At 36.4% G+C, this 15,685-nt stretch overlaps 1 protein-coding gene across 1 annotated transcript in view; it reads left to right on the plus strand.

Annotated features, from left to right (window-relative positions):
• ORC2 (origin recognition complex subunit 2) overlaps positions 1-11,847 on the plus strand; it is a 50,445-nt gene extending 38,598 nt beyond the window's left edge. Inside the window, exons 12-18 of the mRNA XM_068544681.1 lie at positions 448-580; positions 1,408-1,504; positions 3,467-3,613; positions 4,221-4,392; positions 6,720-6,781; positions 7,851-7,969; positions 10,111-11,847. Coding sequence (XP_068400782.1) covers positions 448-580; positions 1,408-1,504; positions 3,467-3,613; positions 4,221-4,392; positions 6,720-6,781; positions 7,851-7,969; positions 10,111-10,197 — 817 coding nt within the window. The 3' untranslated portion in view covers positions 10,198-11,847. The remainder of the gene's footprint in view (positions 1-447; positions 581-1,407; positions 1,505-3,466; positions 3,614-4,220; positions 4,393-6,719; positions 6,782-7,850; positions 7,970-10,110) is intronic.
• Positions 11,848-15,685: the final 3,838 nt, after the last annotated feature.

The raw sequence follows: 15,685 nt of genomic DNA on the forward strand, positions 1-15,685 counted from the left end.
AACTTTCCTATTAGAACCTTTCACTTAACACCTGACTATTTACTTTTAAATGCTCATGTTCCTTGGAATAAAATCCAATTCATGTCTTAGTTGATTTAACACCTTTGTGACCTGGCCCCTGATTACTTTTCCAGTTTAATCTATCAGTTAAAACTCTGCTTCAGCCTATAAGACTTTTTAGTGTCTTGTACCTAGTGCCATGTTCTCCCTTGCCTCTTATTACTTGAAAGGTAGTAGGAGCTTGAGAGAAAGTTGGAACTGCAAGCTTGGTGTACAGATAATAAAACTGTGCTTTTGCTTTATATAAGTTGGGAATCAATATAGTTATTTAGCCATGCCATTTCTTCCTGTATTCTTTATAAGCTTAAATTAAGGAAACTGGTTGATTATAAAATTGGCAGTAAGAAGTACTGAACTTTAATTTCATGAGTGCTGTTTTTATTACAGCCTGGGGTTCAACATTGTGCTTTATGGTTTGGGTTCTAAGAGAGATTTACTGGAAAGATTTCGAACCACCATGCTGCAAGATTGCATTCATGTTGTCATCAATGGCTTCTTTCCTGGAATCAGTGTGAAATCAGTAAGTTTTAAAAATGTTAAAAGGAACAACATCATATCCCCTGCCAATCCATATCCCCATGTTAATGAGGATGCTATTTCATATTCTGGAGCATTCAGTTTTTGTTTTTACTGCAATAGTTTTCACACTAGTAAGATTGCACAGTGCGTAAGATCATGTGTTTGGACTCAGAGGGTTCTAGCTTTGAATCCCCATCCTTGAATTTCCTATTTGGTAACTGATGATGTATTAAATCTTAGGGAAATGTTAGCTTTGTTTACTGCCTTGAATACCAACAGTACTTCTCTCAAGGATAGGATTATGGGGGACTTCAATTTTATTATGCTTTTATGTCACTTTAGTGCTCTAAAAATAATAAAAATATAAGAATGGTTTATAGTTCTTTGATCATTTTTACTCCAGATGCTCCTATCTCTTCATCATTTGGAAATTAATTTAAACCTTTTGAGTTCTGGATATTAACCAATGTAATATTCCTTTTTAGAAGTGTCCTTAATGTTTGGGTCCTCTTTCATTTGATAAATCTATAGTTTTCTAATATTTCTCATATTGTTAGTTTTTTGTTTTGTTTTGTTTTTACTACCTGCTTATGTTATCTTTACACCTTTGCTATTCTTTCCTGTTTCCTTTTAGCGATAACTTATGCAAAGAAATGAATTAGATGTACTTAAGTACCAGTAGAATTTTTGAAGTGATTTTTCAGACTTAGTGGGAAATCCAAATTTATTTTTAATTTATAAAAAAAAAGGATTGGTTTGCTAGTTGTATTTATCCTACATGACAGAATAAGTTATAACTGATGTACTTCTTGCACTTTTATGACATAGATCCTGAATTCTATAACAGAAGAAGTCCTTAATCATATGGGTACTTTCCGCAGTGTGGTGGATCAGCTAGACTGGATAATAAACAAATTTAAAGAAGGTAACGTGAAGGAGATGCTCTGTAGTTTTAGGGTGAAGCTAAGCGTACACTTATTTGTGTACTAGTACACATAAAATTGAGGATTGTTTTAATAATGACACACACTTCTCTCAATGCTGATTTAGATTTTGATTTCTTTAAAATAATTTGTCCTGTCTTTTTCTGTGAACTTTTTCTGTGAACTTCACTTACCTAACAGGAAAGAATTACTCCTGCTACCTTGAATTTATATAGCCAAAGCCTCTTTTTTTTCCCCCCAAAACCTTTTATTTCAGGATAATTTTCAAGTTTTGTTTGGCCAGTGTAAAGTGTTTCCACTTAATTGGTACCTCTATGTCCGATAGTTTTATATTGTTTAATATGTTTATAAAGCATTCTTATCTTTATCCTGAGTAAATATCAATGCATTTGAATAATTTCATATACTAAAATCTGAGAAATGGGGAAAAAAACATATGTTTGTTATTCTTTTGGTGTGAATGTTTTTGTTATATGAGCATTTCAGAAAATTAAAAATAAAATTATTTAGGGTCTAACAATTGTCATTTAGTCATTGCTTAACAATTAAATGGAGTAATTGGTTATGCTTAATGATTTAATGGATGAGTTTGATATTGTTTGTACACTCACTAAAATAGGTGCCTGAGTCATTTTTTTATATATATTTATATGTAGTTACTCTATTTTATATATAATCCATATTATAATAAATATTTATATATTATATAATCTGTATTACCTAAATATAATTTATATTTATATTAAATAATTTATAATTATATAAATCATATAAATGTTTTTACATAGATATAATATAAATGTTTTATAATTATGAATTACATAAATTATAATTGTATATTACATATGTAATATAATAATTATATGTTTGTTTACATATAATTTAAATACTGACTTTGGTGACTTCTAGAATTTAAGGAACCTTGGACTTTCAAAAATGTGTCATCTCAGAATCTTTGTCACTATATTGTCTCTCTTGTCCCTGTATCCCCAGTGGAAGAGAAATGTACTTATTCTCTTTAAAAGGCTCATCTTTTGTCATAAATGCCAATGTCCCATTTCTTACCAGCTCCTGAGGGACTTAGCAATGGCTTTTAAACATGTATAGAACTTCTTCCATCTTAAGAAAAATATTTACCTGATTCTACTGCCCTTTCACTCTATTTTATTTCCCTATTTCAATATGATTTGAGAGTTTTTGAAGACATGTCCTGCCTTCTACTTTTTACTTGTTTCCTTCTTAATTTCTTGCCTCTGTGCTACCTGAATTGTATGCTTAAAGATCACCTGTAATTTTTTTCATACTAAAAACACTGACCTTGCCTCACCCTTTGTTTATCTTGATCTCTCCAGTATTTGATGGTGTTGACATCTCCATCATCCAAATTCTTCCTTCACTGGCTTTTATGATATTTTACTTCTCTGACCTTCCTCATGCTTTGGGCAATATCCTAAGCCTCTCCCCTTCTCTTCTTTTGTCTCTTGGCTTTTGTGATAACCAGAGTTTTCTATATTCTCTCTTAATGCTTAATGAGAACTCTTTTTTTTGGAGGAGGGGACCACTCCCTCCTTTATCCCACCTTGCAATTCAACATGCACAGATTCACCTCCAATCCAATATGTATCTTGCCTTATTTCCTATGCCGTATTAAAACTGGTTTCTTCATGGTCTGATTCAAGTGTTAACCATTCCAGTTAAGTCTCTAACTGCTCCAGTGTCTACTGATTTCCAATGAATTTCTTTTTTTTTTTTTTAAGACTATAATAATGTCTTGCCTGTTTTATGAGTGACTGACATGGCTTCTCAAATAAATTGCATACCCCTAAGCAATAGTTCTTTTGTCCTGTGCTACTTTGATATATTCTTTAATACAGTCCTTGCATGTGGTAGGGGGCTTCACAAGTACTCACTGAAAATAATAATTGCATTCTCTTTCCTTTTAGAGTCTTCTTTAGAACTCTTTCTTCTTATCCACAATTTGGATAGCCAAATGTTGAGAGGAGACAAAAGCCAGCAGATTATTGGACAGTTGTCATCTTTACATAATATATACCTTATAGCATCTATTGATCACCTCAACGCTCCTCTCAGTAAGTTAAATATTACTATTTTTCCTTCTTGAGATATCAGTCTTTGAAAATTAATTTTCTTAATGTTGTCACAGCATTTTTATTGTTTTTAAGTATGCTTTTCCTTTGTTGCGTGTTTAAAGACATAGTTGCCGAAAATATAGGTGTCCTCAATCTGATTTAGAACATAATTCTTGGAAATAAAAATTTAGATAGTAAAGGGTGTGTTTTACAGCTAAAGTTTCATGAAGGAGAGGAGACCCAACTATTATTTTGGTTTCTTTCTACTCTTCTTTGTGGAATTGCAACATTTATTTTATGTATTTAATTCAGACTTTGTGATAATCCTATAAAACAAAATGTTAAATTATTAAAATTTTTAAAAGAATGCCTTGGTAGTGCTAATATATTTTAACTTGTATTTAATATACAAATAAAGATTCAGATGTTGATTGACAGTGAAATTAGATTATGAGGTACTGATTTGGATGGGGAAATAGCAAAAATGAAAATTTTCAGGATTCACTTTTTATTTAATGCTTTCTTGTTCTTTCCTAGAGCGGAATCTAGTAACAAGACAATATGAAAATAATTAGTAATTCTTGTTTTCTTTGATCATGTACTCTAGTGTGGGATCATGCAAAGCAGAGTCTTTATAACTGGCTCTGGTATGAAACTACTACATATAGTCATTATACTGAAGAAACCTCCTATGAGAATTCTCTTCTGGTTAAACAATCTGGATCACTACCACTTAGTTCCCTAACTCATGTCTTACGAAGCCTTACCCCTAACGCAAGGTAAGAATGAAAACTATAGTTTCTTTTTCAAAAAACTCTATATATTTTAAGATATGCCATACTAGGTTTTAATGGTGATACTAAAGTCCTTACTTAGTTTGCAGGATTGAGAGAAATAGTAGTAATAATAGTTGCCAGTATTGGGTTATGCATTAGGCAGACTACTCAGTAGTAGTCTCAAATTGCCCGATAATAAAGCAGGAGTACCAGCATTTTTGTTTTTAATAGATTTTTATGTTTCTGAGTAAGAGCGTCTCAGTGTTCATCATAGAGGAAAAAGCAGAATTTTGATGGATTTTACTTAAATTTGATAGTTATTTTTAATTACATATTGAACATTATGATTCAAACACAGGGCCCTTTACATGAAACAGCTCATTTGATCCTCACAGCTCCTCTAAGGTAGATAGCAAAGGGCACAGAGATTTTGACCCAAATCTGCGTGGTTCCAAAGCTCATGCTCTTAAATCTCGAACATCTTTGTATAGTGTCTCCAGTGAAGCCCTTCAGCAGCCTAACCAAGAGGCATATCTGAATTAATAAAAGCTAATTAATAAAGGCTAAGGAAAGTTGTATACAGCATAAGCCAGCAAAAAATAAACTGCATAATTAACCTGTTGAAAAAAGGTGTTTAGTAGCCTCACAGGAGGCCACAGAGAAACAAACGTAAGAGGCGAGTCCTGAGCATTCCTTTCCCAACCACCCCCTGCCAGTATCTCATACCACAGTGCAGTGTTAAAACTAGGAGACTGACATTGGCATAATCCAGAGAGCTTATTCAGATTTCACCATTGATATGTGCACCCATTTGTGCATGTGTGTGTGTTTAGGTCTGTGCAGTTTTGTCACATGTGTAGCCTTGTGTAACTACCACAATCAAGATTTGCAACTTTATCATCACAAGACTTCCTTGTGATGTTAACCCTCAAATGCTAATTTCAGTGAATTTTGTTACTCTATAAAGCTGTTTTTGTACACTTGAAGATTATCATGCAGTAATAGTGAAATATGTATTAAATGAATATCTAATCAAAATTTTTGATGGAATTGGGAATAGAAAAAGTGTTCATTTAATTTTACTATTATGCTTACTCCTAATGGACTATTGCAAGTTATTACATATAAACTTGGGAATCCATGCAATGTAAATGCTCTAATGCAATTATTTTTTAGTTGGGCATACCTAAATGTCTGTGTGCTAGTCTCCAATGCTTTTTTGGTTCATTCTGTACACTCCAATATAATTTAGTCTTTACTTGGTATGAATGTGATTGATCAAAAAATCTTCACCAGAATTCAGCAGTGTAGTCAGTGGTAGTACTTAGTTATAAAGTGGTCATTCAGATGATCCAAAATATGCTTACAGAAATTATCTTCTAGACTGTCATAAAAATGATAATGCAAAAGGTTTAAAATTTTTGCCAAATCCAGGGATTTCTGGGGAACTTAGTTTATGTAACACTGCTTCCAACCCAATAATTCTACTTGGTACACACTCCTACAGAAACAATCCAAAATATGAAAGAGTATTTATTTACAATTGTATTTAATTTAATAAATTAATATTTTTTATTAATTAAAATTGGAAGTAATGTGAACATCCAAAACCAGTAGGGAAATGGTCAGTTTGTGGTACGATAGATGAGCAGACATTAAAAACTTTAGGAAGAATTTTTAAAGACATGGGAAAGTCAATAAGTGAAAAAGAGAGGTATAAAATGGTGTATACCACATGTAAATGCATGAATTTATGTTTTCACACTGCCTTGTTCCACAAAGACTTGAGAAAGCAGCATATGCACGTATGATCTCCACATCAAATGTTAGTGGCTGTTATTTTAAAGTTATGGGGTTAATATTTTCCTCTTTAGTTTTTATTATATATTCCAAGTTTTCTATAGTGGACCAACCTGTAGTCTAAAAAAAAAACAAGTTGACCCTGAACAACGTGGGGGTCAATCTGTGCCTAACTTACAGCCAGCCCTCCATATCCACAGTTCCTCTGCATCCGCAGGTTCAACTAACTGGGGGCTGTGTGGTACTGTAGTGTTTACTGTTGAAAAATATCCACGCATAAGTAGACCCACGCAGTTCAAACCCGTGATGTTCAAGGGTCAGCTGTACTCCTAGTTTTTCTTTAAAAGGAAATAAAAAAGCTTCTCCTTTTTAAGTAGACCAGGATACGATGTTCCTTGAGAAAGGAACAGAAGGTAATACAGACAGGCCAGGTGTTTCACACTCTTTGTGTATTTTACTATTAGCTGTTATCTTTGAATGCTAACATTGTGGATTTGAATTCCTGTTTGTTTGTTTGTTTTTTTCCTTAGGGGGATTTTCAGGCTACTAATAAAGTATCAGCTGGATAACCAGGATAACCCTTCTTACATTGGTATCCAATATATATTTTTTAATTAATTTATTTTATTTTATTCTATTTATTTTATTTTTGGCCGCGTTGGGTCTTCGTTGCTGCGCGCAGTTTTTCTCTGGTTGCGGCGAGCGGGGGCTACCCTTCGTTGCGGTGCGCGGGCTTCTCATTGCGGTGGCTTCTCTTGTTGGGAGCACGGGCTCTAGGCGCGCGGGATTCAGTAGTTATGGCACGTGGGCTCAGTAGTTGTGGCTCATGGGCTCTAGAGCGCAGGCTCAGTAGTTGTGGCGCACGGGCTTAGCCGCTCCATGGCATGTGGGATCTTCCTGGACCAGGGACTCGGACACGGGTCCCCTGCATTGGCAGGTGGATTTTTAACCACTGCACCACCAGGGAAGCCCCATGGTATCCAATATTTATGATATTAAATTGTGTGACTTTCTGTTTCATCCCATAAATTGTTTTTTCTAGAATCTAATAATAGCACTGCAGTTTTTCACAGCAGTGAATAAATGGTTTGCTCTGTGATATCGTGTCTGCCATATCAAAAATTTTCAAGCAGCCCTACAGATACACTGCTGAACAGGCTGTTTGCCAGTACAAACTGAAAGACAAATCCAGCTTACTTTTAAGATTTCCTGTGCTACCTATGGATGTGTGTCTACCAACTACATATCTTTCATATGCTGGGCATCTTAGATTTTCTTCCCCTTGAGTGAAATAATGTGTTAAATTTAAACACACATTCTAATAATCATTCAGCTCTCATTTGACTTACTAGTTCCCTCTTTTAAAAAAAGTCAACTTTATTCACGCTGTTTAAAACTGCCCATGGGATTATGTCATACTTGGCCACAGCTGACTGCTTTCAACCAATCAGTTCTCTTTTAAGAATGTAAGCCACAGTACATAACACCTAAGTATTCCCTAGCTTTGCTTCTTCCAGAGATACTTACTTCAACACTTACTGGCTGCTTTGACATACTTTGGTAATAGCACTTTTTTTCTGTGTTCTTCGGCATGGGTATCCATATATGGGGTCATGTCTTAAATACTGACTTATGTTCACATTATCTTTTGAACTCTCCAGGACTTTCTTTTCAAGACTTTTACCAGCAGTGTCGGGAGGCATTCCTCGTCAATAGTGATCTGACACTTCGGGCCCAATTAACTGAATTTAGGGACCACAAGCTTATAAGAACAAAGAAGGTGAGACTTTGCTGCTGTAGCATTGTGTGCCAGGATTAGTGTATCTCATTTACTGAAGGACAAGTATGCCTGATTATGAAACTGAGGTTGCCTGATGGGTCACAAGGATCCATTTAGGCAGCGTGCCATTTGAGTTCTGTAGACAGAGAGAAGGTAAAAGTACTCTGCTTCAGAGTAGATCAGAAGACTTACGACTTCTAGTCCAGAGTAACAGGCCATTAGAAACGAGTCAAATAATCCTATTTCCTTCTCCCTCTCTTCCTTCTACCCTATCATTAATCCAGTCTATATTTATTGAGCACTAACTTTATATGAGATATTTCACTAAGCATTAGGATACAGAAGTTAGCGAAAACCTAGTTTCTTTTCTCATAAAGCTTAAAGTCTAATGGAGGAGATGGACATTTGCCAAATAATCACACACACGTAAAATTTAAACTGTGGTAAGTCCTGTGATCAGAAGGGACATGGTTCTGAAAGAGCATATGACAATAGGTGGATTTGACCTAGTTATGGGTATCAGAAGAGACCACTGAGCTGAGACCTAGGAAGACTAGGAGATAACTAGTCAGAGAGGGAAGGGAAGAGAATTCTAGGCAGGAGCAGCACGTAAAGAGGCCCCAGAACAAAAAGACAGCCAGCATGACACAAATGAGGCTGAAAAGATAGTGATGTAAGGGCTAGACTATGCATGACTTTTAGGCCAAGGAAAGGGTTTTAATCTTTATTCTGAAATAATGGGAAGTCATTTAAAAAATTGTTCTGACAATGGTATGGAGAGTGGAATGGGGCAGGGTAAGATGGTGATTGCCGGAAGTCAAGGCACAGAGACCAGCTAGAAAGGTGTTAGTAGCCTGGGTGAGATGATGGTAATCTGGACTAGGGTAAAGAGAGAAGAGTAGTTGGATTCAAAATTGACAAGAATTGATGACAGATTGGATATGGGAGCCAAGGGAAAGGAGAGTGTCAAGAGTGATTCCTGGTTTCTGGCTTGCACGACCAGAGAGATGGTGGGATCATTGGATGAGAAGCTGGAAGAGCTACATTTTGGGGGAGACATAGCATGAGTTCATGGTCTTGTATGTTTGGACTTCCTCTGTTTGAGGTTCTTCTGAGATTTCCAAGTAGAGATGTCAGCTAGGCATTTGGATTCCTGGGACAAGATACCAGAGAAAAGATCTGGGCTAGAGATACAAGGTTATGATTCCTACATATTTAAGTTATAACTGAAACCAGGCATTGGTGAGACTATCTAGAGAGAGGACATACAGTGAGATTAGAGGGCCAAGAACTAAGCCTAGCAGCGTGACACTTAACGGCCAAGTAGAAGATAAGCCTGCAGAGGTGAAACAGCCACAGAGCCAAGAAAACTAAGTTGTCACAGAAGCCAAGAGAAGCATAATTTAAGAAAGGTCAGGGACTTCCCTGGTGGTCCAGTGGTTTAGACTCCACGCTTCCAACACAGTGGGCACGAGTTCGATCCCTGGTCAAGGAACTAAGATCCCACATCCCACATGCTGCGTGGTGCAGCCAAAAAAAAAAAAAAGGTCAGCAGTCTCAGGAGCTGCCGAGAGGCCAAAAAGACAAAAGACTGAAGATACATAATGAATTTAGGAAACTGGAATTCCTTGGTGGGCTAATAAGCAAAAGCTCTTCTGGTGACATGATAATGGTGGCCTGGGTTGAGTGAAAAGCAAGGAAATGGAGGCCACCATTTATAGACAACTCTTCTGGAAAGGTGCCAGGGTTATATATATGACGGATGGAGAAGAATGAGGAATCTAGTGAGGGTTATTTTAAAATGGGAGATACCCGAACCTCTAGCCAATGGGAAGGATCCAGTTGAAAGGGGGCTATAAAAGAGAAATCAGTGGTATAAGATTTTAGAAAGAGCAGGCTGGTGGAAAATAAAATACCCACCTTCTCATCCTTTAGTCTTTTCCACTATAAAGCGGCTTAACTATAAATTCCGTGTATTTAATAGATATATATGCCTGTGTGCCCTCTGGCCTCAATTTTTATACTTTTACATTTATATAAAATATTAATGAAATCCAGTCAATTTTTTGTTTAACCTACAATAGGATTCAAATACATCTCTTACGAATGACTAACATCCAGGGTATTCTTACATCTTTTAGGGAACTGATGGAGTGGAATATTTATTAATTCCTGTTGACAATGGAACATTGACTGATTTCTTGGAGAAGGAAGAAGAGGAATTTTGAAGCTCTCCTGTACTCTTGAATCTTCTGTGGAAGAGTTGTACCCCAGCTGCCACTCCTCTAGTCTAAAGTGTTGTGTTTACATCCAATGTTAGACTCTTTTTCCAATGTACAAGATTTAAAATTGGGAGGGGGAATGTCATCAGTTAGAACCTTGATTATTAGCCTGGCTGGTGTACCATCCTAGTACTATGCAGTGGTCCTCAAGTTGGAGACAACGTGCCTTTCATTCATTACCTCTCTGGAGACTCCTTGCTGGAAGGGACAGTGTGCTCAGGGACTATTTGGAGCTGGATGTTTTGAATTCTTTTATACCAGAGACGATATTCCTAATATTTCGAGGGCCTTTTAACACTCCTGGAGCTATTTGCAAATGTGCTTGTTCCAGAGTGTGGAAGTACAAAGACACTGCAGCATCACGTAAATCGGCTTTATTTGCTATTCCACGTGTCAGAATTGAAGAGTATAACAGAGAAGGCAGATCATCTCTTACTGTTTCTGAAATGGCTTAACAAAAGGTGTAAGGTTGGGGGAAAGTGGGTGATTCAGCTTTCTCCTTTTGGATTTAGGCTGCATGCTGATAGAGGAAGAAGGAGCACGACGCTGTTCAGTTGGGAGGGCAGGAAAAACATAAAGCGTATATAGGGTGTGTGCCCATCCCAGAAAGCGCATGAACAGTAACAGATCGCGCTGCTCAGGACAGTTAATGTCTGTGCCGTCACCTTCATGATACAAGTTAGAAGCCAGGCTAGAGAAACACAAACCTGAATTTCATTTTAGTTATTTTTTCAAGGCAACAGAAAATAAAAATTTAACTATTCTTGTATATCATCAACATGTTTTTCTTTTCTTGAATAACATGCAGATGAGCAGCATATTAATGGCTGGCTTTAAATGAATTTGATTTCTCTATCAAGCAGGCCTAAAATTCACTGTAAGACATTTCAGTTTTTTTTCTTAAAATGACAATTTCAAACCTCCTAAATACTCAAGCCTTTTTTTCTCTTAGGAAAGAAAAGAAGGCTAATCTTGGCCACTGTAGTCAGCTGATAGTCTTCACATACTCCCTGAACTATTTCATACTTGGAAATGAAATTCTTCATTAAAATATCACTGTAATATACTGCATCAGCATTTCTCACTCATTTCTCATCTTGTAAACCCCTTTTATGAAAGTATTTCCCAAAATGATCAGAATTTTTAAAATCATTTCTTTGTGTCATATAACGAATTTTATTTTAAATCCATGTATTAAGGGGTTTAGTCTTAAGCATAATTACTAATCAAAATATTTAAATTTATACATGAATAGGATTCTAAAATTTTTAAATTGTACCAAAGGATATTCAATGAAAAGTGATTTTCCTTACCATCCCCTGATCCAGTCCCTTAGGCAGCCATTGACAGCGGTTTAAGCATTCTTCCCAAGGTATTCTATGCACATCTAAGGGTATTTGTCTGTATTTCTCATTTTAAAAACACAAATGGTGGCATGTGATACTTGCTGGTTTGCACCTTGTTTTTGTTTTTTGCTTAATATATTTAGTTTGTAATAACTTACAGTATAAAAAAGTATACGAAATCTTTAATGAACTAATGTGCAAACTTTGCATTTGCCCTTAAATATCTACTGGTTTATTTTTATAATTTTTGTGTCTATACTGTTTGCAAGCAGTATATGTGAATAGTCTTTACTATTAATAAAGAAACCAATTTGGATATGACCATTTTTTTTTTTCATTTATAGTACTGGGTTTTTTTTACTAAAGATATCTTGAAGTGCTTCACAAGTTTTATGAGTGCATCTTACAGTTCTGATGGTGATCTTGGCAGGATTATACGTTCTTCATTACCCTGTTTCAACATCAGTGTTGCTTAAGCTCTTATCAGTTTGATTGCTAAGGCTCCAAACTTCTGCTGTTACTCGCTTCTCGCAAGATTCAACAGACCTGAAACCTTGAAAGATTTTTCTGGCTTCTCTTAATAAAATGGCTAAAATAGGCCAAAAAAGGCACAGGGGATGCAGGACAGACAGTTCACACTCTACAAACTTGGCGTAATACTGAATTCCTTAGGCAGGGAGTTCTAAAACGGTTCTTGTGATACTCCAGAAACCGAACTTTCTTAGCATCATGTTTGTCATTTTAATATATGAACATGTCATTCATACAAAAGATCAGTAAGTTTGAGGGCTGGTGCATAGGTTTTACTTTAAAAAAACATTACTAACAAAACTTTAGAAATCTACAGTTGACCCTTGAACAACACAGGTTTGAATTGTGTGGGTCCACTTAAATGCGGATTTTTTCCAATAGTAAATACTACAGTACTACACGGTCCACGGTTGGTTGAACCCACGGATATATAAAGAGAAACAGCATACACAGGGAGAGCCAACTATAAGTTATACTTGGATTTTTTACTGTGCACAAGGTCAGCACTCCTAAACCCCACGTTGTTTGAGGGTCAACTGTATTCTTCCCCCCAACCAATTCAAACCTGGAGCCAGTAGCAAGTTCACAATGTATTTTCCTACATTCTAGGAGGTGAGGTGGCTCTTCCAGCTTAGTCCTGAGTAGCTCTCAGATATAACAGTGAGTCATGAGAGTCTGCCTCATCACAGATTGTGTCTCCTAAAAGCCAAGGGATAAATAAACTGTCATGTAAATGACTTTCTCAGGCTTTTTGTAATTATTTGATTTCTCTCCCTTGGGAGAGTCTCTTTCATTTTTCAAATTGCTGTTAAGCCATGTGAATTCATGTTTGTTGAGAACTTACTAAGTAGAAGGCTCTGTGCTAGGCAGTTGAGAGAATATGAAAATGTGATGTGAAATACCTAGTTGAGGTTTTAACAGCATTAAAAATTACAGTATCCTTAATGTGTTGAATAAAGTAAATTTGAAATAACTAATGCTATGGAAAATATAACTTTAAGCATGAGTATAACAAAGCTGATTACCAAATTTTCATTGTTTTGGCATATATCACTTGGGCCTCAAGTCTTAAGTATTTAGGTCACCTAAATGCTTTAGCATCTTTACTTTTGCTCCCCAAAGTGTGGTCCTCAAAATGGCAGCATGAGCATCTGCTGGGAACTTAAGAAATGCTTGGGCCCTTACTCGAGCATCTGAATCAATCTGCATGTTAACTAAATCTCCAGATGCTCTGGTACCCATTAAAGTTTGAAAAGCAATGGTATATACAACTAAGCGATCAACACGTTAAAGTTAACAGTTCAGAAAATTTGACAGCTGTAAGTAAATAATCTTGAGTGGTACTTTATTTTTTAAAAACTGCACAGGAAGAAAAAAATAAAAAATAAAAATAAATCCTGCATAGGATGTGTTTGGGGGTATTTTTAATTATTTAGAAATGCTAGCATGCCAGTAAAGAAACTGGATTTAACATAAAATTACTTCAACTCCATTGAGATCCTTACTGCTGTCGTCAGTCACTGTTACAGATGAAATCACATCACACCTTGAGTGTGCTATAAAGAAAAAAGGAGGGTTTGAGAGCTACTGGCCTCAGTTTACTTCTTCATCATCACCTCTGACCATACCTTCCCTGCGTTGTGCTTTCCACCGTGACAATAATGAATTAATTACTGGGGTTTTTCAATGTGCTGTGCTGTTTCTCTACTTAGTGCACTTGTTCAAGCTGTCCCTCTTGACTGAATTCTACCCCCTTTCCCCAGAAGACCTTCCCTATAAACGCTATGCATATCTTTATCATAGTTACTTAAAAGAGTTTATTGTAACCGTCATCCAAATTTCTGTCCTATCCTCCCCACACCTCTATGGGCCCAGCACACAGAAAGCAAACAATGAATGAACGAATGAAGCAAATACCATTAAGACAGTCTCTCAAAGCTGCTATCTCATTCTCTCTACTTTGACAAAGCTGACCATCTCATTGAAGCTTTCTACTTCTTGGCTTCTGACACTTAGCTGTTCTCCTACCTTTCTTGGTGGCTCCTCCAACTCTTAACTGGGGGGCATTTCATAAGGCTCACTCCTATTGGTTATTTCTGTAGTGAATCAGTATTACAGATGAACCACCAAGAATAATTTATAAGTTAGGATCCCAAAGCCTCCAGGAGAAAAAAGATTGGTAGGAAAAGGATCCTACAAAGGAAATATAAAATTCTATGCTTTCTCATCTTAGACAAATAGTATTTTAAAAGATTTGCTTTTGCCATTACCATAGTAACATGCTCAGTGCAGAAATTGGAAATACATATAAAAGCATTAAAAAGAAAAAACTCGGGGACTTCCCTGGTGGTGCAGTGGTTAAGAATCCGCCTGCCAATGAAGGGGACGTGGGTTTGATCCCTGGTCCGGGAAGATCCCACATGCCACGGAGCAACTAAGCCCGTGTGCCACAACTACTGAAGCCTGCGTGCCCAGAGCCCGTGCTCCGCAACTAAAGAAGCCACCAAAATGAGAAGACTGCACACCGCTATGAAGAGTAGACCCCACTCGCCGCAACTAGAGAAAGCCCACGCGCAGCAATGAAGACCCAACACAGCCAAAAAAAAAAAAAAAAAATTAAAATTATTTAAAAAAAAAAAAAAAAAAAAAAAAACCTCTCATCATACCCCCCAGAGAAAATCACAGTTAAAATGGGTTTTTTTTTCCTTCAGGATTTCTTCCATACCTCTTATATCAGTTCTGTCATCAATGTATTTGATTAAGATACACTGTAGTTAAGCACACAGGCTCCGGAGCCAGACTGCCTGAGTTTGTGTCCTAACTCCATCACTTCCTAGCTACGTGGCCTTGGGCAAACTACTTAACCTCTGTTTCAGTTTCCTCATCTGTAAAATGGGAGTAACAATACTTATCTGCTTGTTTATAAAGGATTGAAAGTGTTTGTAAAGCACCTAGAAGAGTGCCTGGCACAAAATTAATACTGTATAAGCAATCACTAACATTATTTTGAAAGTTAACCATCTTTATATTGAATACATTACTAATAAAATTACAGGTGAGTTACCTAAAAAGCAATAATTACATGAATAATGATCATGTATATTTAAAACAAAAAGCAAAACTCATCCTGAGGGACTTCCCTGGCGGTCCAGTGGTTAAGACTCTGTGCTTCCACTGCAGGGGGCACTGGTTTGATCCCTGGTTGGGGAACTAAGATCCTGCATGCGGCACAGCATGGCCAAAAAAAAAACCAAAAAACCCTCATCCTGATAAATCTCATCCTGATTCTGAAATTTAGGTGGGAGATTAGTGATCTAGGAACAGAAACATACAGACAGACCTTATCACCCTCCGGAGGCTACCACCTATATATAGGTGTTCTAATCCCAAGTTTTTAAAGTTTATATGTATATATATTTTTTTTTGGAAAAGTATATTTTTAAAATAACTAAGGACAGAGAGATATAGAATGACACATCCCATCTATAATTAAGCTAAGGAGATGATTACTTGAGCTATTGATATTTCCCAAGAATGTTAAGTAAACAGGTTTACTC

Source organism: Eschrichtius robustus, chromosome 5 (assembly GCF_028021215.1).
Source record: "Eschrichtius robustus isolate mEscRob2 chromosome 5, mEscRob2.pri, whole genome shotgun sequence".
Classification (NCBI taxonomy): Eukaryota; Metazoa; Chordata; class Mammalia; order Artiodactyla; family Eschrichtiidae; genus Eschrichtius; species Eschrichtius robustus.